The sequence below is a fragment of the Lepisma saccharinum genome, chromosome 25 (genome assembly GCF_977018435.1).
Source record: "Lepisma saccharinum chromosome 25, izLepSacc3.1, whole genome shotgun sequence".
Taxonomy (NCBI): Eukaryota; Metazoa; Arthropoda; class Insecta; order Zygentoma; family Lepismatidae; genus Lepisma; species Lepisma saccharinum.
In genome coordinates, this window is record NC_139253.1 from 7949280 (window position 1) to 7975818 (window position 26539).

The 26539-nt window shown below is 36.2% G+C and overlaps 1 protein-coding gene across 1 annotated transcript in view; it reads right to left on the bottom strand.

Moving 5' to 3' along the window:
* Positions 1-2273: 2273 nt before the first annotated feature.
* Positions 2274-26539, bottom strand: part of LOC145978953 (neprilysin-like) — a 104167-nt gene continuing 79901 nt past the window's right edge. The window contains exons 14-20 of the mRNA XM_083111965.1: positions 13413-13516; positions 11821-11879; positions 11563-11611; positions 10204-10271; positions 5954-6084; positions 4263-4427; positions 2274-3335 (exon numbers count right to left, since the gene is read on the bottom strand). Coding sequence (XP_082968091.1) covers positions 3162-3335; positions 4263-4427; positions 5954-6084; positions 10204-10271; positions 11563-11611; positions 11821-11879; positions 13413-13516 — 750 coding nt within the window. The 3' untranslated portion in view covers positions 2274-3161. The remainder of the gene's footprint in view (positions 3336-4262; positions 4428-5953; positions 6085-10203; positions 10272-11562; positions 11612-11820; positions 11880-13412; positions 13517-26539) is intronic.

Sequence of the window (26539 nt, forward strand, 5' to 3'; positions counted from 1 at the left end):
ATAATATGTACAACATTAAAAATTATGATATATTTCCAATTTGTGCGGTTATGCAATGATTAGCACCATTACTGTTTGCTTCAAACATTTTTGGATAATGATAAATCATAAAATATTACAAAAACAGACTTAAGGTTACGAAACAATATTTCACAATACAAGAGGTTCATGTGCATATACAATGCATAGGAAAGTTATGCTACTGAAAATGACTAGATATGTGCGCGGAAAAAGTATGAGAATTTTCTTATATAGAAAACGATGTTTCAAACTGAAATATATCTTCAGTGTTCTACAACAGTGATAAGTTGTTGTTGTAAATAGTAATCTCTAGAGACAGTTTTAGGAATAATGTTTGATCTAAATACAATAAAGTAAATTTACATGTTTAAATCATGTGGATTTTGATGAAGGATAATGCACTTAATACAAAATATTAAAAAAAAAAAAAAAAAGGTTCAATCCATTTCTAATTGTTTGGCTCACATTGAACATTGTATTCCCCAACTCTCGTGTTACGACCTCTCCAAACCAGCACTAAATTTCTTTGCTTCTTATCTAAAAGACCGTAAGCAGAACGTATCTTATTATGGAATTTTAACAGAAGAGTTCGCAGTTTTCTCAGGAGTCCCCCAGGGTTCGAATCTCGGACCTCTGTTATTTTTAATTCTAATCAATGACTTACCAAAGTACCTGTGTGACTCATTCAGACTCTTATACGCCGATGACTTGAAATTCGGTAAGACTATCTGTAATATTGATGACTGCAAATCCTTACAAAGTGAAATCAATACAGTAACAAAGTGGTGCGAAATAAATGATCTTAATCTGAACATAGCAAAATGCTGCACGATGACATACTCGCGCAACAGAAAGCAAATTGAATTCGATTACAAAATAAATAACACAAAAATTAAAAGGGTTAACGAGATGAGAGATCTAGGAGTTACATTTGATTCAAAACTTACATTTGCAACACATGTTGAAAGGGTTGTAAATGAGGCACACAGGAACCTAGGGTACGCAATTAGAATGAGTAAAGAGTTTATGAACAAAGAAATAATGAAAATAATATTTAACGCTTTAGTCCGAAGCAAAGTAGAATATGCAGCAGAAATATGGGCTCCTCAGGACAAAAAGTACACGCATAAAATAGAAATGCTGCAGTCTAAATTCGTAAGGTACGCCACTTATAAAGAAACAGGCATATATCCCCGATACGAATCATACACTTCCCTCTGTAAACACCACAACCTGCCTTCTCTCAGCATAAGAAGGAAGATGCAATTGCTCTGTTTCTTATACAAAATCATGAACAATAATATTCAAGTGCAACATCTTCTAGAACAAATACACATACGTGTTCCTATCTCCAAGACACGATCCAAAGGGGGCCTCTTTTACTGTAGTAACAGAAGATCGAACATTATAAATAAATCACCTATCAGGAGAATGTGTGAACTGTACAACAGATGTTCCGAAAGGGAACCAAAATTAGACATATTTCACATGCCTATTGGGACATTCAAAAATGTTATTCAAGGAATGGAAGAATAAATGTCAACAATGTAAACATGAACGCAATATTTGTAAATATATATTTCTTTCGTACTTTATACTCAATTACATATATGTACGTACTTTCTAGTGTGTCAATTATTTACGGGTAATTTATTACACACATAATTAATATATTTCTTTAATGTAAATAACTTCTATCCTTGATTTATCCTTGTTTATTTTATTTCCATATTTTATGTAATTTATAATATATTATATCTGTATCTTATATATATTGTACATGGTGGTAAAGATCTGATGTACTGAGTGTAAAGATAAATAAGAAATGTAGAACACTGTAATTGGGCATTCGCCTGTTGTGTTTAGTAATAAATAAATAAATAAATAAATAAATAAATAAAGAGAGAATGCACGGTAATATTTACATTCTCTTGCTATTGCAAAGGTATTCACTCTTTTACTTAAACATTTGTCTTCGTTCAGTGACAATTCAGTAGGTTCGAATTTGTGTTCAAGAAAAATTCTATTTTTTACTGGTTGATAATTTAGTGCATCTGCTAAATTTAATTTGTGTTTAAATATCTTGGAAGAGCATATGGTCTATCACATATTCACTTATTGTATTGTTGTAATTTTACCTTGTTAATTTTTTAAATTTTACAACTGACGTATCTTTCTGCATGATAATCTCATTGAAAATCGTTGAATATATATACACACACACATACATACATGCACACGAACACACACACACAGAGACAGAGAGAGAGATAATTATAAGGGTTCAACTTAGTAGTTTTGATAGTTAGGAATTTAATTATTAACATTTATTATTCTGAACAAACTATTGGAAGTTATAACCAATAAAATTTCCTCTTTAAAAATTTTGGATACAAATAGGCGTACATTAATTATATTAACCATTATAATTTTCTTATTACATTTAACTTTACTTTTGTGTTTGTGCGTGTGTGTGATGTTAATATAGCTTTCAAAATCTTTTCTACCAATATAATACGGTATTTTGACCAATTTTGAGATGTTGTCTATTTGATCACACAATTAGTACAAAATGTTTACTAAACCAATGGAAAATGTTTGTACCTGTTAAACCCCCCTCATATACGGCCGCGTGTGGTCATAATTGTATGTATTGGAGATATGCCTTAATTTTTACAATGAACTATCCAAAGTAAACTGACATTTTAACCCAACGGAAATAAATATTCTTATTCTTATGATATTGCCGTGGTTATATGAGGTAAATTACATAAATACTTCTCTGGCATAAAGTACATAAATAACAACAGTAACACACAACTACTGTTTGTAGTAAAAATTTTCAAATTGACATTGAAAAGTGTACATGAATTATAATGTATCATGTTTGATTGTTGATTGTCACTATAATCGATTAATTGAGATCATTGTTAAGCTAGCACAGCCAATGGGTGACTGCATTGCATGCATTATCACATGGCTTAAGGCACAACTGCAGTTGTGAGAATCGGAAATAATGACTAGTATATGGTGTGAATAGCTGAAATAAATATGAACTATATATTACGTAGTTGTGAACTACATAATATATACAGTACGTAGTTCGATTCTGAGAATTGTGCTGCTGGTACTCCATTTTTTCACCATATTTGGCACTTCTTTTGCGGGTTCATGAACTTTCCAACAGGGCACTTCCATGCTTTGGCAAATTCCGGAGAGTTAGAGAGGGAACCCCACACCCTGACCATGTTGGGGCTGTGCTCGTCCATGAGGTCATTCTCCATGACCAGGGGAGTCGAGTGCTCACACCACAGCTGAAAGAAATATAGAAAAAATTATCATCATGCCTCACCATCCATAAATAGTGAATGGGTATTACAAGCATGTATGTGCACAGAAAAAAAAGTATGTTTAGAAGAACTACATGCATAAATTGTAGATACACTGCAAACAGTCAGTTTTTATTGATATGTAACTTCCGAAAAATGACATATTTTAAGTATTTACAGCCATTATATAACGTAATTCAATAACTTTGATAATTCCGTTTCTTAAAACATAATTATGGTGCTCGTACGTATCTGCCATTCATAATCAAATTGAAATTAAAACCGGTTGCATCCAATTTGTGTAAATTAACAGCCAGACTGTAAATTTTGACTGCAGAGTATCGTAAATTTTACTGTAGGCATTAAATGTAGGAAATGTAGGTAGTAAAATTGGAAATGTGGTCACTAAAAATAGGTGTTTGTGTACAACAATAACCTATCGAAGCATTAGTACAGAATATCGATGTAAGCACAGTAAAATGAGACAATATGCATTTAAATGTACATGCACTACCCAGAGGAATGCATACACGTAGAACCCAAAATGTCTCATTTGACATCAATATGTATGAATTCTGGCTCAAGTAACACTTTAAAGCGCATAAACTGCTAAGGATGCACTTTCGATGCATTAAAGGGAACTTTTATCAGCTGCCGTGTATGATGCACTAAAATGCACGAATTGAACAGATCAGACACCAAAAATACACGTTTGATTGTGTCAATTGACACAGTTGAACGTGCAATATTGTGACACATTGAAATTTTCGTAAGGTTTCTATCATAGGCGTAATTTGATTCTGCCTTCCCTCCAAAGTTAGGTCCTCAATGACGCCTATGGTTTCTAGCCTTGTTGGTCGACATCGGCACGCACATTATAAATGTCCTATTTTACATATATACATTACTCACATTGGAAAAGCTTAGGAAGAAGAGCTGCTCATGTGTGAATTCCTCCAAGCCTGGAAGTTTGGGTTCGTCGCCATGTTTTCTCCTGAACTTCTTGTAAGCTCTGAATGCTTCCCTAAGGCCACCGTTGTCGGCAATGTTCTCCCCGAGAGTCAAACTCCCATCCACCTAGAAATAGCAATAATAACTGCAAAATTCTGAATTTTGTGCACTCTGGATAAAATATGATCTTATCTGTCGTTAAAGATATGAATCAAGATACTATAGTTAAACCAAAGCACTGCCTGACATAGCTACTGTTTCAAAGAAGCAGTGATTGTATTGCATTAATGAATTAAAAAATTATGGTGAAACTCTTGCTAAAGACACACTGTATTATAAAAATAATACCTAGGTAGTATCTGGACTTGTGGGGCTCGAGCCCACCCAATAATTTGCGTTGTATTGTTATTATATTTCAGAAATAAAGTCCCAGCTTTTAGCAAAACAAACGATTCCGTAATTATACACTTAAAGAATTCTCACAACTTACTTATTGCTAGTTATACCTCCAGTTTAATAGTGTTCTACATTATTTTCATTATTGTGAAAGTAAGCCAGGGTTTACAAATGTTTGCAACAAATCTCTCAGTCCAACCCAACCAATGTGTTTCAAAGTTGGCGCCACTGGTACCACCTTTGAACGAATCGTTTTTCAGTGCTGAAATCTTCAGGGTGAACTTCTGGAAATAATGGTATTGGCGAAGAAAGGGAATGGCCATCACGATCACCTGAGCTCAACTCCATGGACCTTAATACATAGGGACTTTTGAAATATAGAGTGTATGCTGCGGAAAGCATGGATCTCTATCATCTCCAAAAGAGGATAACTATTGCAAAGGCTCCTCTGAATCCTCACATTTTGAGGAGAATTCAAGGAAACATGCTGAAACTTTCGAGGATGCGTTTTAATTCTTAATTATGGAAGGTGAATTTTAATCGTTCATTTTAAAATTTTGATTTTATTTATTTTACTTCGCTTTTCTGCAACTGTTGACTAATTCCGAAGATGAAATGTGATAAAATGACACTGATGAAAGGGCAATCAAAAACAAATATGAACAGGGCACATTACAATCCCCTCAGAGGATTATACTGGCTGTGAGTTCAGGCGCCAGGGACTGCAAAATGCAGTCCAGGTGTCCTACACAGAAAAGTAAATGCATCAGCTCAAACAAAAATGCATAAAGTCTGTAGCTCAGACCCAGTCTTCAAGTGTATCATTGAGAAAGATATCGGAATGTGCATGTAAAAACTCAAAATTTAATTAACTTTGTCGTTACCTTCACAAATGATATACAAAAATGCATTAAACTATTAACCTGACTCTTGGCAAAGGTCAAATAACACACTAAGTGCATCAATCGGCGCGTTTCTGTTGCATCAAATAGATTTGATTCATTTAGTTTTCTGTGTACGTTGAAGAGAGGTAATTGTTGTAATTTGGGCATTTTTATCAAGGATCACACCATTTTATTTGTTGCAAAATGGCATCTACCTCTTTGGACAATGACCCCTGACAATGTCAAGAGATGATATCAGCACAGTAATTAAGTAAATATAATCACAAGCAAAAATAACAAAGGAAAAATCTGCAATGCAAAAAATTATGTGCAAAAGAGCATGAGCAAAAGTGATATGAAGCGCTAACTTACTGCAGTGTCAATCTCCGGTATGATGTACCCGTTGTACTGGTTGACGAAGCACTCTGTGCGATTTTTGTACTCTTCCACCGTCTTATTGCTCCACCACTGTCGCAGGTTACCATCCTTGTCGTACTGACGACCTGCAGACAGAGACCATGTACAGTCACCGGAAAAAAATTGAACATTTTTATTGTTGGTGACTGTATATACAGTACATATACAGGATAATTCAAAATGAATGGTGCAACTTTACGCAGTTATTATGACGTTACTATTTATGATAGAAAATCAGACAAGGCATCAGTATGAAGAAAAACTCTGGAAGTTTTATTCCCACTTAGTGGGCTTATTCTGCTTAGCCGATGCTCCACCAGGATCGCCAGTGTCACAAAATGGCTAATGACCAGTAGAATAGAATAGAATTTATTTCCAGTACGAACCTTTACAGCTGTACATACCATACAAGGATGATTTTTTTTAGTATAATTTTCCTACACCCTTCCTCCTCTCAGTCTACTTCCACATTCACACTGCTTGGGAGTTCACAAACAGTATTTCATTTCAACTCTTTCACTACGTAGCGTTCCAACATGAACGCGGGGATCTTAAATAGGGATGTAACTTGCCCCTCCCGATTAGTACTATTGATGGTAGAGACAGCCCTGAAAGGGCAGGTACAAATATCTAACTTACCATTAAAATAAACTCATGATTCGGTTTAGACTGAAGTGAGCAATGCGAATGGCAGATAAGGGTGTAGACTAGCTTACCCTGTTCGGTTTAGAAATAAGACCAGTAGCTCCTGCTTCTCCGATGATTCCAGATTAAAATACCTCGTGTCGCTCTCATGCGCACCTATTTAAACGCTCGCTTGGCCTCTCGTCACCTCTTGCCAAAGGCCAGTGTTCTTACCATTTCCTGTGAAAGGCTTACCCAACACATTTCTTGAGCAGGAGCTGACAAGGTCTGCCAGGGTCAATATTTCTTAATCGAACGGATATGATACGACTACACTTGCACTGATACCTGAGTAATTCCTAAATTTTCTCACATTTATTTATTTATTTATTTATTTATTTAGTAGCCCCCCTCCCTTTCACGCATGTTCGCTATCACCACTGAGCTTCTTTGCTCTCTTTACCCAGGCGTAGTGTAGGAAAGTTCCCAGATTCCCCCTTCTCGGTCTCTCCCTCCTAATAACGCTTGTCATTATATTCTCAATGTTAGCTTCATTTGTTTCCCTGATAAATTTTTGTCTTGCCTCCCCTGTTTCTTTGCACTGGAGAAGAATGTGAAATTTCGTCTCGACTTCCCCCCATAGCGGGCATTCTACGCTCCCGTTCTCCCGTTTTAGTTTAACTTGTGCCCATCCCCCCAGTCTGAACCAGGCCAATCCTGGCCTTTCTTTTGCCCCACACAAATCCACGTAGTTCCTCTTTCCCAATTCTCGATCCGTATCCACTATTCTCGCTGATGTTAACGATATTTTTGCGTCGCATTCTGCCAAAATTTTCTGTTTGTTAATGTATTCCAGTGTGGCACGTATGGCCCCTAGCATCTGCATATGAATTCTCCCCTCTATTCCCTCTTCCCACACCCATCCCAGCCCTATACTGTATAATTCCGTCTTTATTTTTGCTACCCATTGCCTCACATTACTCCCACTTATCTGTGATTTTGAAGGCGTATTGTGCGTTTGAGCTATCGAGAACTGATTCAATCACGATGGTGCAAAGACATTTCCGCATGCGTTTCGGTAGTAGAATGTTTTCACCCTTCCGAAAGATTTGCCAAAGTTACAACTGTGAATTGTTAGTGCCTTCGAAATCATTGACAACTACTTGCTGTCTCGTTTGGACTTTTTTCACGTTACACGTGGTTCCAATGTTGAATCTTTATAATGTGAGTCATGTGAGTAAAACTTCCAGAGTTCCTCTTTATATTGATGCCTTGTCTGATTTTCTATCATAAATACTAACGTCATAATAACTATGAAAAGTTGCACCATTCATTTTGAATTACCCTGTAGCCTATATATGTGCATATCAGCGTGTTCGAAACTGGACCTTAACACTTAGGTGCCATTCGTGCTAATGCATTAAACTTAGTCACCACTTGAAATCTTAAACGACAAATTGAGAACTTCCTCGTAAAATTACATCTCAACTACAGAAGAAAAATTCCAATATTTGCAACACAAACATTAATGTTCGTTTGGTAGTGATTAAAAAATATTTGTTTGAAAAGTTTATTTCAATCCCCTAGATATTATGAGAAGATTTGCATACTTTAAATGTACTTCTTCAGACATCTCTTTTGTGAATATCGAAATGTTTAGCAAAATGAAAACTTAAATCCTAAACAAGAACGAATGATACTGTGTTATGTAGCTTTGTAGAAACATTTGATGTCAAAATGTATTGTACATGCATTTTATCCTGGACTTATTTTAGAGATACAAAACAACTCGTCAGGGGCGTACAGAGACCCATGGGGGCCCCTGGGCAGTCTACTCAAGTGGGGCCCCAAGTTACTGATATGGTAGTGGCCCGATCTGCGAATACAAAAAATGCGTAATTTTAGGATTAAAATGTTCTTTTTTTGTGTTTTGCAAAAGCATCGATAACTTTGTTAAAATTGATTTCTTTGGTTCTGTCATTTTCAATCGAAATTAAAACCAAGCCACTAAAGTTTTCCTGACTTGTTCCTAGTACTGCGTAAATAGGTTATTTTAATTTTCAGTTTAGAAAATCTCCCTACCTTTGATACTGTGACATGGACAATAAGGAACATGAAATAAGCCGTGCACACATAAGAATAACTGAAAGTCAATGAACTATGTTGTATCAGCACCCTCTTTCAATTCATTCACGTCCTTTATCTTGTGATTGAAGGAATTTCTAATATTTGTGACTGAAATAAAGGTTTGGAAATGTTTGTTCAATTTATTTCAGGTTCTTTGCGAAGCTCAGTGTCTATAGGTTGTATTACATTCTATGGGACGACCTCCGTGAAGGAGTGGTTTATCACAGTGCGCTACAACGAATGCCGGCCTGGGCATGGATGTTCTTTGTGAGTGTCCCTTCATCACTTCCATATATCATCACTCATCCTCATCGTCACGATTAGCCAATACAGGAAGAAAATCGACGCTACATAACAAAACTAAAAATCAAATCAAATATCTTTCTGTGTCTATAACTCCTTCCAGTTGTTTTAAAACGATTATCAAGTTGTGAGCAAATTGTGTCTACAATAGGATAACCTTTTGACACTTTGAACCAGCTCTCTCAGTTGGTCTTCGTTTCTGCCAGAGTTCGACAAAGTGCTTCTTTATCTTTTTGATTCTTTTGTCATAAAAATCGCTTGAAATTTAACACTTACCACATATTTTCATCACTTCCACAAGTGATTCAAATGGTCCCCAAAGCTCAGTCATTTCAAAGAGATCATAACTCCAACGACTTGGAAGTGATATTTATCTGTTATAAGACTTTACGATGAACAGTTAAACTGAAATATTCAATTTTTCCCTTAAGGCCAGTAGCCTAAATTCTATAATTTAGCTTTCTGCTTGTTAATATTATGTAAAAAAGTTTCAAAACATCATAAAACTTCTCTTTGAGGACATACACATCTTCTTATCTTCCTGCCTATGTTTTGGGTCCGGCTTGTTTTTAAGAACGAAATTTAAATTATGACTAGCGCAATGTACGTAATAAGCTAATAATGGGTTATTTTTTGAACGTACACCGATTTTTCGAACAGCGTTGCAACCCTAGCTTAACTGTGTCAAAACTTTCATGTTTTTACCCAGCTATCATTCTTTGCTTAACACAGTAATTATTGTGAGACGTTCACTTATACAAAATTACCTCACACGTTACTGTAATCTGATTGCAGTGCCAGTCTAACAAAAATATAAGTCACAAATTTCATTGCAATCTTTTGGCCTTTCGGGGCCCTTTGCCTTGGGGGCACCGCCCCGGCTGCCCCAACCTAGTTACGCCCCTGCAACTCGTACCTACAGATATACCAGTCGAGTAGAAATCTTGGCTTTCCAAAGTTCACATATCTTGTGTATATTGTTATTTGGGTAAAACCGCAAACCTATTTTAATTTGATACTACTAGAAATAATGCACCAGACTTTAAAGAAACAAAACCAAGAAGAATCTAGTAAGAATAATTTATCACATTTATACAGAAAATATAATAGTGCACTTAGTCTGAACTAATCATTACTAAGTACGGACTTACCAGCATCGTCAAACCCGTGAGTGAGTTCGTGTCCAAGTATTGTGCCTATTGCGCCATAATTTAAGGATCTGAAAAAAGAAACACAAAAAACACATGTGATATTTATTTCAATAGTTCCTCCATAAATACACATACAAGAATATTTCACTATAAATCCAGGGTTTTAGTCGCGCCCTGTGTATGGGCGATCTTTGCGATTGTCCCTTTAACAATTTCATACACTCATCTTTATACACGCCATTGGCCAAAAATGCCAGAGAAGCGACGTAAAGTAACTAAAATGCAATATGGCAAGAATATTTTATGTTTCTTTGATAAGTCTTGTTTTCGTTAAAGTTAATTTATTCTAAAATTTATTGCACTTGACCGAAATATAAAATATTTGTTGTTGATTTATTGATTTTAAGTCCACTTTATGTACAGAGATGCTAATCAGGACTGGACAGTTTAAAGTGGAATTCGAACCACTATGCGCCTCCACCGGATATTGAACCAGGGACTCCTTGATTACAAGGCGACGACATTACCAGTACGCCATCGGGAAGGCCCATCGAAATATAAAATACTTTGTGTACGTACAAAAGTTCATGTTAAAATATAAGACTATTATGAATAGGACAGGCTGTAAAGAACACAAACTCTATTCTTGTAAAGCCATTAAATATAGGCTACGGTTTATTCAACTTGTAATATGGTTAGAATTATTTTCTCAAATGTTTCTTTATGTACACAAATTTTAAAAAAACTTTCATCGAAATCTGTGATTATCTAACGTAATACTAGACATTTAGTGTAGTCGATTGTAACCTATTGTTAGTTCATTAACTTATTAAATTGCAATCCTTTTATTGGGTTTTTAAACTCGTGACTAATGAATTGTGATTCAATTATTGCCCCCTCTTACCCTTCCACACGTAGACTCGACTTTGAACATAAATCTCTTCTTAGAAATGCATTTCTTCTACAACTGAAACTTCAGATGATACGTTTGTACCTGTACAATACATAAAGTCGTTATACGTATATTTGTAGCGTTACGGAGCTAAGACGTAACTTAACCACATTGTGGTCCTTCTTATTTATCAAATGCGTTTCGTGGCATTTTGCACTGTAGCAATTCTAATAAAGAGAGATTTTAAAAAATATGTTGTTCTCTGAAAAATGATCACCTAATCTAATTGAATTCTTATAAGGCTTTAAATATGTGGTTTATTCAAGTTTTAATATAGATAGGGTATAGACAAAGGTTGCTTGTCATACAGATATTAGACACACATGTCATAAAATCAAAGAAAATACTTTTTGGTAGATGGTGATGCATCATTGAAATTTTATGATTTTCTAACAGTTTGTACTTACTCCAATCCTAGTCCGTAGAAGGGAAATTGAATGATCGCTGCTGGAATAGCTGAAATGAACATAAATAACACATATGAATAAGTGTTTCTTACAATTAAGTATTTTAATATCTTTGTGTACATAGACTAATCGAGTGAGAATCAAATTAATGAGGCAATTATTTTTTTCCCGTCAATGTGAGGCAATTAGAATATTTCAAATTAATACATTTCAATTGAAACCTGTTTACAAGAACGTAAATGAGTGGGATGCACTTACTTATTACATTTGCTTGGAAAGTGTGGAATGCATTAACATCTGTAGGTACGGTGGCCCAACTGCAAAAAGAACAACGAAACGTTTAACATATTGTTTTTCCGTAACAAGTATAAATATTCAAAGCTGTATACTAAAGTAGATAAATACCGTATTTTCGGGTGTATTAGACGCACTTTTTTCTCTTACAAACAGGTCTGAAAAACAGGATGCGTCTTGTACGCTGATACTCAGTTTTCCATTACCTTCTTTCTGGAAATGTTATCTATTCTGAGTTAGACGATCTCTTTCTTTCCTAGTTAGATTACGTAAGTGATTTGTTGAAAGTAGACCTACACATTACTTTAGAAATACTGGGAATTAATTATAATATTCAGTGATAAAGCTTTTTCCTTTAAAAAAAAATGTGTACCAAAAAGGGTAGTGCGTCTTATAGGCGACAACAAAAGTACCTCCTATCAGAATACTAATAAAATATAATTATAAAAATTGTAACACTCCATAATGGAATATATAGAAATAGTTTCAATCAGAAATTCGCAAGATCCGAATGGTTTCGCCATTTACATCTCTTGCATCTCTACAAATTGATCATCAGCATGGCTTTGGACACATACACACGATGAGGTAAATCAAGATACAGTATGAAGCGCCACAGGGGTGCGAAAGGTGCGGAAGAAACTTCTGTTCTCAGCTCCTTACTTTCTTCTGAACCCTGATGGTTCTCAAGAGTATTTAAAATAATAACAATAATAATCATAGAAAATAGCACTATATTTATACAGAAAGTGCTGTGCTTGTATTTTAGCCGCGGTGGTCATTTCCCAGCTGTAGGCTCATTTTCGATTAGCCTCTATATAATAAAACTACTGTTTTCTTTAAATCCAGTAAAAAAATTTCTAAAGTCGCCTCCAATGATTTGTTAATTTACATAATTTAGTTATTCTCCCAAATGAGCTAGTTGTGAAAGTTCTTATCTTATTTCCTTAATTGCATGTCTTTACATTAGCTTTATATCATATCATTGCAATATAACTGTATCAAAAAAGTCTAATTCCTGCATATTATGTGCCCTACGCTACCACTAGCGTACGCAGATTTTTTTTTCGAAGGGAACTGGAATTACCAAAGTTGATATCACGTAGCTGCGTTCTAGGTAGAGGTGGGATGCACTTTAAATATTTCGTAAATACCATTTTTACCTTCTTTTTAAAAGTTGTTCGAAGACATAAGTGGTAAGTGGGAGCCATTTTTTGTATTTGTATTTGGCGCATTCCTTTTCCCAAGTTCTTTGCTGCTTTAATTTGAAAATGTTAAATTCCTCAAAATGTCTGTAGGGGCTGTAGCCTCATCAGCTGCCCCACTGCGTACGCCAGTGTGCGCTGCCAACATATTTTAATTTGTAATTAGAAGCAACCAATACCCCTTAGGGGTATTTTCTGTGTCAAAAAGTTCTCAATAAACTTCTCACATTGTATATTTTTGACATATTGCCATATATTACCGCAATAAAGTTACTAGCACCATAACATGTGACGGTATTATGTCAAATTTTATTTCTCTAAACTTTCATGGGTTAATAAGATGCACCATACCTGTCAACAGAGGTGTTACCTCTCAAGTTTTCCAAGCTTTCTAACATGGCCAATTCCAGGTAATCTAACATTGTTACCAGGTAATAAGTCTCGTTAATAACCATCTGAAACAAGAAATAACATGTTATGTAGCTAAGGCACAAGAGATAATGTTTGTATTGTATATTCTCGTAAGTCACAATGTACATACTTGAATTGAAACATTTGAAAATAATTCAACAAACTGTTGACTCTTCTGCTGTTAATTTACAAAAACACAACAGTTCAGGATCATTCATGACGTCACTTCTCTGTGCTGTGGCTAGAATGCAAAGCAAACATGGCGATTTAACCGCTTGGTATATTAGATACGAATAAACACTCACATGTAGACCTATAGTACAGCAAATGTTAATTTGAGTATTTATCTTGTATGCACATAGGTTATAATTAATAATTGTGGTTGTAGGGACCATACATATATTTTTAAAGATAAAATCATTCAAATTATATTAATTACGTAAGGTATGTAATAGCTGTTGATACTTGAAAAACAGCCATGGTAATTTTTTTAAGTAGTTGAATGGTAGCGTGCAGACTGAAGAGAGCAGGTTTGGAAGAGTAGTGGAACTTCAGAAGTTGAAAAAAAAAGAGTGCAGGTGTGGAACAAAGAGAGAAGTGATGGAACAACGATTGACAATAGAGCAGATTGAAGAGGGGAAATTTTGAAAATAGTAGAGATAGAAGAGTAGTGGAACTTTAGAAGATGTTCAAAAAGAGTTGAGTGTGAGAAGAAGAGTGCAGGTCTGGAACAATGCAGGAAGAGAAGAGTGATGGAACAACAAGGGGCGGTGGAAAGTGTGACCATAAGGCAGATTGAAGATTTGTAACAGTAGAAAGAGAACGTCTGAAGAATCTGGAGAAGGGTATAGTGTGAGAAGATGAGTGCAGATACAAAGCAGAATGAGAGGAGTGATGAAAAGACAAAGCAGGTGGAGAATGTGACAGTGGGCAAATTGAAGAGTACAGGTTTGAAACACAATACATGGAGAAGTGGAATTTGAGAAGATGGTAGAGAAGAGTATAGAGTAGAAAGAAGAGAGTAGGTGTGGAACAAAGCAGATGGAGAGAAGTTGTGAAGAAGTAGGTGAAGGTTATGGCTATAAAAGATAACAGGTTTTGGAACATACGTGGTGTGATTGGAAAGTTTTAAGACTGAGCGTGTAATTTCAGAATGGCAGCTAGTACAGGCTATTGTGATGGATCTCCTTTAAAGTAGTCCCCTTCTGACTGAACACACCGACTTCAACGTTCCAATTTTGGAAGCAGTCCTGGAAATTTCCTTTCGTAAGAGTGTTAAGAACCGTCTCCGTATTTGCCTGGATGTCTTCAATTGAGTCAAATCTGTTCCCTTTCAGCGAGAATTTCAATTTAGGAAAGAGGCAGAAATCGGCAGGGGCTATATCAGGAGAATAGGGGAGGGGGTTGCGGAAGCACAGGAATTTGGCCAAAAATTCCGTAATCGAGAACGCACGATGAGCCAGTGGGTTGTCGTGGTGGAGGACCCAATTCTTCTCGTGCCAGAGTGCAGATCTTTTTTTACGCACATTTTCGCGCAAACGCTGAAGGACACTTTTATCGTATTCCTGGTTGATTGTCTGTCCCCTAGGGGTAAATTCGTGATGCACAATACCCGTAGAATAAGTAAAACTACCAACATTATCTTCACATTCGACTGACTTTGTCGAGCTTTTTCGGTCGTGGCGAACTTGGACCCTTCCACTGCGATGATTGTGCCTTTGTTTCTGGGTCATACCCATAAACCCATGATTTGTCGCCTGTAATTTCCATATTTAACATATCTGGGTCAGTTTCGGCTCGATTAATCAGTTCTTAGGACAGTTCAAGTCGGTGTTGTTTCTGCTGATTTGACAACAATTTTGGAATGAATTTCGTAGACACTCCACGCATGTTCAAATCTTCAGTTAAAGTTGACGGCACCGCGTAGAAACTTAAATTCAGTTCATCAGCCATCTCCTTAATTGTAAGTCTACGGTCAGAGCGCACTAAATGGCGAACTTTTCACAATGTTTCCATTGGTTTTTGAAGTGGAAAGCCTGCCGGATCGGAGGTCATCTTCGACTGCTTTGCGGCCATCTTTGAATCGTTTGAAAACCAGATAAAAACATTTAACTGGCTCAAATATTTATCCCCGAAAGCTGTTTTTAACAGTATATAGGTCTCCAAAGCTGATTTCCCGGTTTTGTAACAAAATTTGACACAAACGCTTTGTTCCGTTTTTCCATCCATTTTGCGACATCAATAATCCGTCGAGAACCGACAACACACTCACCAGGATTCCACTCTCTACTGAACAAAGATAAGTAGTATAAAAGTATATAGGATGAGGACACTTATAGCGTAGAAAAGAAGAGCTCATATGATTAAACAGCCCGATTTGCCCACACTTAAAATTATGCCAAGATGCCTATAAGCCCCAATTCTTCAAGTGTGATATGCTCTTAATCCTAAGAATTTTGAATCCTAGTGTAGAAAAGAAGAACCCTCAATAGACAGATTTGCCCACACTTAAAATTATGTCAAGTACCCATATGATTTTATTGTTTATAGTGTGTTATTCTGTCAAAATCCCAAAAATCCTGAATTCTAGTGTAGAAATGAAGAACCCCCCTCAGACAGATTTGCCCATGTGTGTAAAAGCTACATCTCTCAATTTGTTGTCCATAAACTTGTCAAAAATATGCCCCCCCTTGATTTTGTTTTGGCTACACTTAAAATTAAGGCAAAAAGCCACTCTCACCCACCCACACCCATTTATATTTACTTCCGGTCCGGTAATATGCAAAAATCTTCTAGAATTGTTCTGTGACTCTCTCATTTCTTACATCATAAACATATGATTTTTCACCTATGAGAATAACACTACATATGGTATCATCAGGGAGTGTATCGTGGAATTCACAGATAATTTTAATGTTTGTCCTGTCATTAACCACAACTTGTTTTCTTTTTGAAGTGTTGATGACAAACATGGGTCTCTGTGCTTTGAATTCATCTGGTGTGTAATACATGTCGGTATTGCCAGTGGTGACTCTTTTGTATGCTGTAAATGCTTCATATAATTTGAGGAAATCATCCTTGGACATGTCTAAATTATAATTTTCTCTAGGAAACACCTCATTTCTGCCATTTTTAAGATATATGTTCTTGATGTTGCAGCTATCAAATTTACTTGAATTTTTTTCCTGATTATTGTGTCTTCCAGTCTGAAACAATACCACCACAAATCTGGCATGTCATATTGTATACTGGAGAATGAATTTGTAGCATCAAACTCATAATAAGTACCAGTGGCAGGCTTCTGTACACATTGATATGTATAAAATTGTAAAGGTACTTGTGGATTTTTTATTATATCTGCTTTGTATTTAAGAGCATAACTGGCTTCATATTCAACAACTGGGATTCTTAGCTCCATAGTCTGAATAATGCATTTGCCTTCATCAGGTAGGGTATTGGGCAGAGCTTCCCCTGTAGAGTTTAATGTGCTGTACCTCATCAAAGCATTATTATCATTGGCAGCTCTTCTAAATGTGATTCTTAAACCACCCTTCCACATAATATCTTTGTAATCTGAGAAGAATCCTGGCAACAGGCGCATTGGAAACAGCACTGTGTGGCTCTTGGATAATATTTTATCACCAGCCTCAAATCCACCTATTTTGTAGTAAGAAGCCTCGGTTTTGGATAATTTTAGTGTAGCCAAAACTGTGGAGGTAATGCCGGGATAATCTACTCTGTTTATAACAACACCATGTTTTCTGATCTCAATTTCAGAGAACAGATGTGGCACAAAATTGTCCACCAATCTTATATTTGAATTTGCCGGATAATCTGTACCATCGAGCTTTACAACATCAAATTTGATGTATAGATCTGCTCTGTGGGGGTGTATAAAGCCATCCCCTACATCAAGATCAACCTCAATTTCTGTGTTGGGTTGATTTAAATTTGCAAATGTCCTCCTGTTTGGAGGGAATGATTGTAGCTCATAACTCTCAATATTTTCCATTTTTTTTGTATGTATTTTTATTTAAATATTAATCTCTATGATAGCAGTTGTTGTGGCTCCAGCAAAATCAACTAATTCTTCTTTTTCATTAGTGACCATCAATTCAATATAATATATTCTACTATGCAACACAGGAAAATATAATGTTGGGGATGGAGTGTAGATGATTGGCTCCATAAATTCAGAATTAGGTTTAAATGTTGCAATGATGCCAGTTTGTTTGTGAGTGCCTATGCCATTTGATTTGGTGATCATACCCTCGGCCACATTACAGTGAATATTCAGAGTCTCTATGGCTAAGAATTTAGGTATATTAATAGCAGTGTGTTTGATGGCTGGTTCAAGTTTTGTGTTGTTCTCAAAGCCTAACAGCTCTCCTATAGTACCCAGATCCACTGTCTCTATAGCAGATACAATCTCTACTCTGTGAGTGACAGAATTTTGAGTTAAAACTATACCTCTGGGTAACTGAGCATTTAGAGTGGACAGATTATATTGCCCTGGAGTGATGACAATTTTTTGATCCCCAACTGCAATTTTGTTGTTGTGGTGTGTAATATTAGGGATCAAGTACATGCCATAAAATGCTCTGAGAGCTATTGTTTTGGTATACACTATATCATCATGTAATTTGAGTTTCAATATTGAATTTTGGCTGGTGAGATGGAATACCCCCATGATGTTTTAAATACCACAGGGCCTTTTGAAAATTTTCAATTGATGGTTTATTTATTTGAGACATATATCTAAGAACAGATAAACACAAATGTCCACAATTAACATCTTTGAAGTTTTGAACACGGGCATTATTGTAATAAAGATTAGTTGATTTTAGATATTTTACTAAATTTTCAGGTGGAACACCTCCAAATGAATCAAACACAAATGCCTCATTTTTTAAATATTTAAGATAACAGATCCAGTGAGTGCCCTGATTTTTGTACTTATCCAAATTAACAATGCCACACTCTTTGTTGAGTGGTTGTTCTGGTAAAGAATCAGACATGTACACACCTCTAAAATTTTTGATGCCCAGTGGCTTGATTAAAGCTTCAATATCTTGGTTTGTAAGCGGCTCTTGTTTTTTTAAACTTATTCATGGCTCTCTTAACACCTTTGCCTTGTTTCTCCATGGCCAGGTTATGGCGCTTCAATTCATCTAATTCTGCCTTATTCTTCTTGGCATCTATTACTGTTTTTGCTATGGCAGCTGATCCCCCAGCCAAGCTCCCAACAGCCCCAAGTGCTGCTAAGATGGCCGGGATAGTAAATATGAAACACCCCACATGTGATTTTTTCTAGATTGTTGTAATTTTTTTAATTGGGGGGTACTAAGCAACAATTTCATACCATGGCCCTTGGCAATACAAGAATTTTTTTTCTTGCGCTGCTTTTTGGTTAAAAGACTATCAATAGTTTTAAGAGATTTAAGACCTGCATAAGGTATTTGATACATAACACCCTTGGCCTTCATTCTAGGTTTATTATATATATATATTCACAGCCCCCACCCCAGTTTTTGTTTGGTGTTCATAGCTATGGTGGTCCCCAATGCTGCTATTCTCTCACTTAAAGAAGCATCTTTGCTTACAAATCTACCAAATGCAGCCTCTTCTAATTTTTTGTCTGCAACATGTCTCTTGTCAAGATCAGAATGTGTGTTGTATGCTATGTCATGGTCTCTACAAGCAGCATCTAGGGGATTAACACCAGGATCACCTCTGTTTAATCTATGCTCAAATCTTGTGCCTGGACCACAATACTGATAGCCTGGAATGTGTAGTTCAAATGGCAGCTTGTTTATAACGTCATTAACCAACCCCCGACCCTCAGAAATATTCCAAAATTTAGGTGGTAGAGTATTAATAATTTTTATAAGATATCCAATCCCCTTAGTGTCATTCACTATAAAATTAGACAATTTTGTGCTTATCATGTCCATAATTCCAACCTTTTCATTGTAAAAATTGTGGTTGCCAGCATTTTCCTCCCCAGCTATCACCAATAACCTATCTACAAGTTTCCTGACATCATCAACCCACACAAATTCTTTAGGCAGGGTGTTGTATTGTTTGATTCCACTGCCTGTCTTAATTTGTGACCATATGGGCTTGATTAAATTGTTGTATTTTGCTCCACTGCTAGACTTGACTCTTTTTTGTGTGGGATCATTGTTCTGGTATAGAGCATCTGATTTTATTAATATTTCTTTGTAATGCTCATAATCTTGATCTGTATAGCTGCCAGGCCTTTTCCTAGTCATCAGTTCCCACAATCCAGGTGTGCCGGGATATTTAACAAAACCACCTTTTTCTCCAAGATGAGATTCTGAATATACAATTAGATCATCTCCCATAAATGTTACTCTGAAATTGCCAATTCTATGTATGATGCTACCATCACGCTCTGTGTCAGCATATAGGCCAAAAACCTCATCTTTGTTGTCTTTAGGTGTGCTTAAATATTTTTGAGCAAGAAGACCCAATTCAATAGGATCCTGACTAGCTTCAATTCTTCGAGGAGCAACAGGACTAGGTGTATGAATACTGGAAAGTGGGGTGATTGGATAATCTAATATGTTCCTTGCAGCTACAGGTACAAGCTCTGTTATCAAATTTTGATTTTGCTCTGTAACAGTTTTGATATTTTTACCTAATTCACTAATAGCATCAATAATAGGCTGTTCTGTTTCTTTGTGTTGTTCATAAATTCCTCGGTTCTCTGATTTCCATCCCTTAAATCTTTTTACAAGATAATCTCTTAAGTTAAGATCATCAATAATTGGCCATTTCATGGTTATTTATATATGTTTCAATGTCTAGAAAATTGTTGATTTTATTTCTGTATTTGCCACTATTGGGTTTTCTTGTCATATCAATTGTGACAAACCCATAACTGTCCTGGTTCCAGCACCTACTGCAAAACTTGGAAAAATCATTGTAGCTCAAGTCCCCACCTACATATTCATCATGTATGTGTTTGAGGTTGGTATGATCTTGATGAAACACACATAAAATTGCTGTTGTCTCGGATCAGCTGCTTCGGAATTTTAGAAAAAGTCTGTGCCAGGTAGAAGCAATCAATGTTTTTGTGTCGGCCCTGTGTAAAGAAATTTCTAACCTTGTTTTGATTATCCAGTATAATGTCATCAAACACAACAACAGAATTATCGAGACATTCATGAAGTGGCTTAACATCTGATTCAAAAGTGCCAATATCCAGTCCATCATATAGCTTCATCAGCTGCTGATATTTTAATTGTTCCAAGCTCTTAGAGAAAACATACAAGTGCCTGTTTTTCCAGTCTAACCAGTTGGGTGCCAATAAAAAATTATCAATCATTAGTGTAGTTTTACCACAAGCTGATGGCCCAAGAATAAGACATCTAATATTATCAGGCAGCAACTTGCCATTTCTCTTAATCTGCTGTTCAGGTTCTGGCAGCCTTTTTATAACATCCCAGGTGCTCATATTATCACTTTGTCTGCATCGATCCAGCTGTGTTCTGGAAGTTCTAGCCATTTGACAAATAACTTGTTGCCTTTTCTGCGGATGATTTTTTCTATGAGATATGTGTCAGGCTGTTTAGTTTTGTTGAGTTCTTCTTCATAGAACCGGCCTTTGAGAATTTCTCCTCGGTGGTCTTTTATTATATATGTGTTAAGGGTCCCAGGTTTAACTTGAAACACTGTAAATAATTCAGTGAGTAGTATGAATGCTTCGTTCTGGGCCGGTCCTTTGACCTACTTTCTCGCCTTAATGGATTTCTCTCGTAAGGCATGAGCAGTGTTGCCAACTCCTCACTCGAAAAATCACCAAGGTTTTTGTTTTACGCACTAAACTAACCTACAATGAGAGAAAAATGGACAGATGAAAAGCTCTGGCATCACTTTTTAAGCTATTTTTTATGCTAACTCGTTTTTTGACCTACATTTGAAATGACTTACGATATTTTCCTATAAGGCTACTTCTCTTTACTGTAAGGCCCCCCCCCCCTCAGTGTAATCTACTATAACCTGCTAATAGGCTTTTGCTCTCAGCGTAATCCGTTTTACGCACTAAACTAACCTACAATGAGAGAAAATTAGACAGAAGAAAAGCTCTGGCATCAGTTTTTAAGCTATTTTTTTACCTTCTGCAAATCTTGCTTTTATGCTAATATTGTTGTTTGACCTACATTTGAAATGACTTACGATATTTTCCTATAAGGCTGCCTCTCTTTTACTGTAAGGCTCCCCCCCTCCCCCCTCAGTGTAATCTACTACAACCTGCTAATAGGCTTTTGCTCTCAGCGTAATCCGTTTTACGGGCTAAACTAACCTACAATGAGAGAAAATTAGACAGAAGAGAAGCTCTGGCATCAGTTTTTTAAGCTATTTTTTTTTTACCTTCTGTAAATTTTGCTAACATCGTTCTTTGACCTATATTTGAAATGACTTACGACATTTTCCTATAAGGCTGTCTCCTCTTACTGTAAGGTCCCTCAGTGTAATCTACCACGACCTTGCACTCTCAGCGTAATCTGCCACAATGTTTTGTTATTAAAACTCTCAGGTGTGATCTTCTACAATGTGTGTGTGTGATAATCAAAATTTTTATTTTTTGTTAAGGAAATCCCTGGCCCCCAAAAAAAGAAAATATCCCGCCAGGGGTGCGTGGTGCCCAACCAAAAAAGTAAAGGTTCTCTAACGGCTGCGTTTCCGTACGGCCTTCGAACGTAAAATTGGTTCATCTGACCGTACATGCTGTTCATCATCAACTTCGCTGTGTTTTGTTTTGCGTCTATTTCGAGCAGTTTGCCCGGCGGCAAGGTCTTCTTCTCCTTGCAATTCTTGACTTTTTTTGATTTTTTTTTACGCAAGGCCATGATCTTGCGGATGCACGTGGCATTGAGCGTGCCCCGTGAGAAATATATGTGAAGATCAGCTTCCGTACAACTGGTTGGATTCGTAATGCCGCGATAAACATCAACTTCCGTGCCGGGAGGAACGTCCGCACGCGATTATACAACCGTTTTGTGTGTGTTAAATTGCTAGCAGCTTTTTGTAGGTAAGTTTTGTTTTTTTTGTTATTTTTTTGCATGTGTGTGTGTGTTAATAATAATTGCGAGTTGTGTTAGTGAAGAGGAAGTGGTGTTTTGATTAAACATCGAAATTTACGCTAAACAAAAAAAATATGAGCATACATAACGTGCGCTTGAAAAAAACTATTCTTCATCGCGAATAATATAAAAGCGAGGTAACAATCGGAGGAAGGGGAGGGATGATGATCATGATCATGTTAGTTTACTCATGGTGGATGGTATTGACGTGTGTACTCTGGGTTGGATTTGTTGTTTTAAATCTATTTTATGCACAGTAATGTTAATCGAAACTGGACCTACAGTAAAATCCGCCGGGTATCGAACTTGGTGTTTTAAATTATACAAGTACATAGGGGGAAACTTTATTTTTTGAATGTGTTGATACTCTGAATTGGATTTGTTTTTTTTTTATGTCTACTTTATGCACAGTAAGGCTAATCGAAACTGGACCTACAGTCACCAAAAAAATCGACAAGGGGTCGATAACTCTCTCACTGTTTCCAACGTACTTAGGTTTTTTTTTGATAGACGACAACAACGGAGTCATCAATGAGTAAACATCTGTGAACTCGGTGAACAAGTCAACTTTTTTTTTCAGTACGTCAATATTTTTTTTCTTATTTCTTAGTGAATAGGTTATGGATGACTTGCAACGACGAAGGTCTTCTAGCAACACGTACTTAGCTTATGTCTCTTCCACCGAACAATCAACACAAGAGGGCTGTGTTAAATATACAGAACAGCGATAACAAGTGGTTTTTTTTTTGGTGTATATTGGCTGCACTGCATCCTGTTTATTGCAAAAATAATCCACAGTGGGTTGGATATTACAAACAATACGAGTCCGAGTTTTGAAAGTGTAATGTCTGGCATCGAATACCCGGTGACTATTTCTGATACATCAAAATTCGAAACACGAGCACGAGATGCAGAAGGAAAACGCTTAATGATCAACGTGTATTCCTATACGTTGGATAAACATGTCGTGCATCCCGTCAGGATAAGCGATGTCGACGATGATGATGCTCGTGTGATTAATCTTCTTCTAATTTCAAACGTCAGTGTTCACTATTACTGTCTCAGGAATGTTATGCTCTTCCTTTTTTCTCTATAAAAGAAGAGATTTGTGTTGATTGTTTGGTTAAAAAGAATTTCCTAATTATTTGTTTTTTTGTCACAAGAATTGTTTGAATTTCAAACATTCCTAAGTGTTTGCTTAAAGATTGATGCATTAACCTGTTAAGAATGTCACATTAATAATACTGGCTCGGAAATGTCATGTCCTCTTCCTCTATAGAAGGTCATATAAATGTGCTAATTGGTTGGTTAGGGGGGATTTTTTGATTAGTAAATTGAGGTTATAAATACGTACGTATAAAGGTTTTGCTAATATGGAATGCTAAAGCTTAGTACTTGGCTCTCTCAGAGATTCGAATTCTATTAGGTTAAACAGCATAGAAATTTCACAGCAAGAATTCTCATATTTACTGACGATATTCTTAACAACCTGTGTTTTGATTCCACTACAAAAACTGTATACAAAATATGCAGTCCCTAGAATGAGATGGATGAGGCTTATGAACCTCGACCTATACAGTTGTACAATCTGGCAATGAATAGATGTTGTTTTTTTATTAAGCATAGCAGAGTGTTTTTGCTTATTTTAATATTAGGCAACAATGTTAGAAAGTGGCCCCAAGAATAAAATTTAAAATCACTAATGTGATATGAACTTTTTTACTTGTGTGTATTTGAATATGAAAGTAAGGTATTTTGAATAATTGAGGGGGACAATCACAAGTAAGCTTGCAATGGTATTGGGAGGTGTCACGAGTTCAAATTTTAGACGATTTCTGTTAATCTGCTAAGACGATATCAGTACGAAAAAATTTGTAAAAAAGAAGAGGCTAATGGCAACGATGAGGATGAATAATGATAATTATGTTGAAATTGATGTGTGGCACTTAGAAAACAAAAACTTCAAAGTGTATTGCACCAACAGCTACAATTGCCCCCCCCCCCAAAATACAAGACAGTTAACAGAGGTGTGTATATTTGTTGGTTTACGAGTCTGAGGGCTTAAGTTAGTATATTCACTATAGCTATACATATTAAAAAAATGAAATGACCTGAGCAATAAAATATAACAATACCGATTCTGGCTTTTTGTCGGATGACGTAGTGGTAACGTTTGTTGCAATCACACCTCTGATGGTGTATAAAACTTAAATGTTTTGCATAACATGAAATATTGTTAATGGGAATGTGTTGTTTCTAATGTTAAATATAGAAAGCAGATAACAAGAAAAAAGAAGAAAAGAAATAATGTTGCAGGTAGATACGGAGCCTCAGCCCAAACACATATATGATCAGACAGGATGTCAACGATGCATTCATAACTAACATGTGATTATTCAAAAATTGAAATAGTACAGTGGGAAACAACTAACTAACTAACTCTCTATGTTTTTTTTTTAAACCGGCACGAATGAGAAAGGAATAAAGGAGATTTTTACAGGAATCTTGTTGGGAAACCTGATGGTAAAGGACCAAAACGAACGTGGAGATGAATCTAAAAGAAATCTGTAAAGATTGGAATAGAATATATATAAATTTTGCTCAGGATAAGTACAAATTGAACTGTAACTACGAATTTTCAGAATCAAGAGTGCTAGAGAATTAATTAATTAATTAATATTTAATATAATGAAGGTAGTAATATAGTATTCTTATTGAGAAGAGAATTTCTACAAAACTTATTTTTCCTCGTACGTTTACTAATAACAGTTACATTTGACATGTTTGACTAATCGCGAATCAACGTACGGAAGCCGTTGGAAGCAGTTTGAAGACTGAAATGGCTATGGAAGGACACTTATTATAATGTTAATATCTTAGTATAATGTTTTGAGAATTGCTTCTCGATAATGTTTGGTATATAATTTAATCTGTTGTTAGATAAAATACATAATTATCAGAATTTAAGGATGGAAAATATGAAGAGCGAATGAATGATACGTTTGACTAATCGTGAAGATAAGTATCACAGTACGTTTTATCGTTTCTTATATAAACGTTGAAACGTTTAAGAACGTATAAGAACGTTAACTGAAACGTTTCAACAACGTTGAAAGAAAGTAGCTAAAAATGAGTAAATAAAAAAAATATTACGTGGCAGAGTGGTTAGCACAGCGCGCTACGAGCTCTTTGAGTGTCCCTTCATCAGTTTCAGCATTCGTCGCTCTGAACCACCAGATTACCATTTCAGGTGTACAGCACGTGGCGTAGCGTATCGCGTCCGAATTCGAGGAACAGGCAGCTTACGGTTACCTGACCAAGTAGCGTTTCGTCCAAGGGCTACCATCCTAATAGTGTTTAATGAAGCAAACTCTTGCTAACACTCTTAAATGCTCCATCCAAGAATTTTTTTTTGTTGTTTTAATATTTATTTCCCTCTGGAAATTGCAAATCTCACCTTCATACTTGTCAGATAGTAAGAAAGTGTTGCCATCTGCCATGACTAAATAGATCCAAGTTCACTTCCTCTCGACGATTTGTTTTTATTTGATTTGATTTGTTGTTTTAAGTCCACTTTATGCACATTAAGGCTAATCAGGAATGGACCTACAGTTTAAAGTTGGATCCGAACCACTTGTGCCTCTACCGGGTATCGAACCCGGGACCTCTCTCTCGACAATTTGTCTCAGTCTGCACTCCCTGCGCTGCACTCCGCTGTCTATGCAATGTAGTTTTAAAAGTTGTAAACAGAGGTATCCTTGTCACCAATTCCACCGCTGCCACCGGTTAGTCAAGGTGTGACTCATCATCAGCCAGGCTCGGACGAAACGCAACTCATTAAACCGTCGCGGACGAACTGTAGCATGTTTCTACGAATTTCGCTTTCGGACAAACTACAACTCGGACGAAACGCTACCGAACCGTACAGCTGTCCCAGTGCCTACTCCAAGTTGC